Consider the following 1,718-nt stretch of genomic DNA (forward strand, 5'->3'; position numbering starts at 1 on the left):
AACACAAGCAACACACGAGGGCTTTGCTTACCTTCCATGCCTTTATGCACGTAGCTACCAGCTGGAGGCATAAGCTGCTGATGGCTTCCTGCTTCTGAGTTACTGTAGCCTTCCTGAGGCTCTGACAGAGTTCCTTGGGAGGACAGATAGCTGGGAATGTCTGCAGGTAGGTTCATCTCCTCTGCAAGGCAGAATTAACATTGATGACGTTAACAGCTAAGTGTGAAGATTAAGGTAATACCAACGCTATTACCCACATTAACAAAAATGTCATCCAGAATTTCAACTCACATATTGAGGTTCTTTCTTCTACCTCAGTGATTAAAAATCCATATAGCTACTTCAAAACTAACAGGGCCAGAACGGAAATTTACACACATTATTCCAGGTCCTGAAAACATTTGTACATTTATTCAAATATTTATTTCCAAACTTTACTGTTTTCCCTCAATGTAGAACAAATCTAGTGTATAAGGAATAAAATTAACACACGTTTGATATTTTTAAAGAACTCTAGAATGAAGGAATTTGACCAAATCCCTGAAGAGTTTTTAGAAGGAAGTCTTCAGTTCTTCAATTTTATCATCTGTAATGAATCCAGAAATTTCACCACTCTTAACAAGTGTTTTGGATTGAAAACAGGGCTGAAGACTTGCTTTTGCACTTTACCTGTGTTAGTGATGCTGTAATCTTCACTCTTCCTTCTCATGTGGTAGATCACAATAACCCATACCAGGGAAGTTCCCACAACGCAGCACACCACAACAATAATCACAATGCCTACTGTTGTCCAGCCATCCTCCTCATGGACAATGCCGCTCTGGGAAGAATCACAATTTGGGGAAGCCAGGACATTCAGGTAAATATGGCCACGCTCAGTGCCCAGTGTATTGGACATAATGCACGTGTACTTCCCAGCATCCTCTAGTCCAGCATCCACAATGATAAGGAGTTGATTTGCCGCAGCAAAAAAATGCCGTTCTGTGACTGTCAAAGGGCCATCGTCTTTAGTCCAGTTGAGGCGAGGGGCAGGACTGCCACCAGCTATGCACTGCAAGACAGCAGTTTCACCTCGGGTTACTGTTCTGTCTTCCAGGGGCCTAACGAAGGAAGGAGTTTCTGTGACAGTGGAGGAAAACAAATAAATTTTAAGATAACTTCATTGTGCAACACCAGTGCGTACTCCATGATATTTAAAAATCTGGCCTTACAACCTGAACCTAAACTTGAGCAATGAAACACAGAATTCAGGAAATCCTGTGAGTTCAGCTCTTCTGTGGATCACTGCAGCAAACACAGGTACAGCAAACATCCCCAAAACTATGCTAGCCATAGTCTGTTTTATGTATTCCAATTCTAAATTTGCATATGACCATAATGTTAAAAGTCAGTGTCTTCAAAAAATACTGCACTCTAGAAGGAACTGTCCTTCCATTATTACTCAGCATAGTTCATGCTACCCGTGACTAAATTTGTTCCAAGACAACACAAATTATCTATCTAGTCTACACTGCTGGATTGAGATATGCACCTCAGTTCTCTCCTGCAAAGATCATACTAACTTCACTGGTCAGCACTGTAGCTTAGCTTCTAAAGCTTCACTGTTCAAAAAATTATGTTAAGTGCTGCATTCAAATGCCCCAAAACCATGCAAAGCAGTTAGAGATGCTGTTCCAGAGGCAGCATCCTTGAAGTTGGGGGGGGGGGGGGGAGCAACC

At 41.9% G+C, this 1,718-nt stretch overlaps 1 protein-coding gene across 2 annotated transcripts in view; it reads right to left on the reverse strand.

Annotated features, from left to right (window-relative positions):
* The window catches only part of LRIG2 (leucine-rich repeats and immunoglobulin-like domains 2), a 19,345-nt gene that overhangs the window by 5,671 nt on the left and 11,956 nt on the right, over positions 1-1,718 (reverse strand). For both annotated transcript variants that reach the window (XR_663936.1, XM_009331933.1), the window contains exons 14-15: positions 670-1,119; positions 32-181 (exon numbers count right to left, since the gene is read on the reverse strand). Coding sequence is in view for 1 of the 2 variants with exons in the window: in XM_009331933.1 (XP_009330208.1) it covers positions 32-181; positions 670-1,119 (600 nt within the window). In the remaining variant the exon portion in view is untranslated. The remainder of the gene's footprint in view (positions 1-31; positions 182-669; positions 1,120-1,718) is intronic.

The sequence above is a fragment of the Pygoscelis adeliae genome, unplaced genomic scaffold, assembly GCF_000699105.1.
Source record: "Pygoscelis adeliae isolate BGI_AS28 unplaced genomic scaffold, ASM69910v1 Scaffold189, whole genome shotgun sequence".
NCBI lineage: Eukaryota > Metazoa > Chordata > Aves > Sphenisciformes > Spheniscidae > Pygoscelis > Pygoscelis adeliae.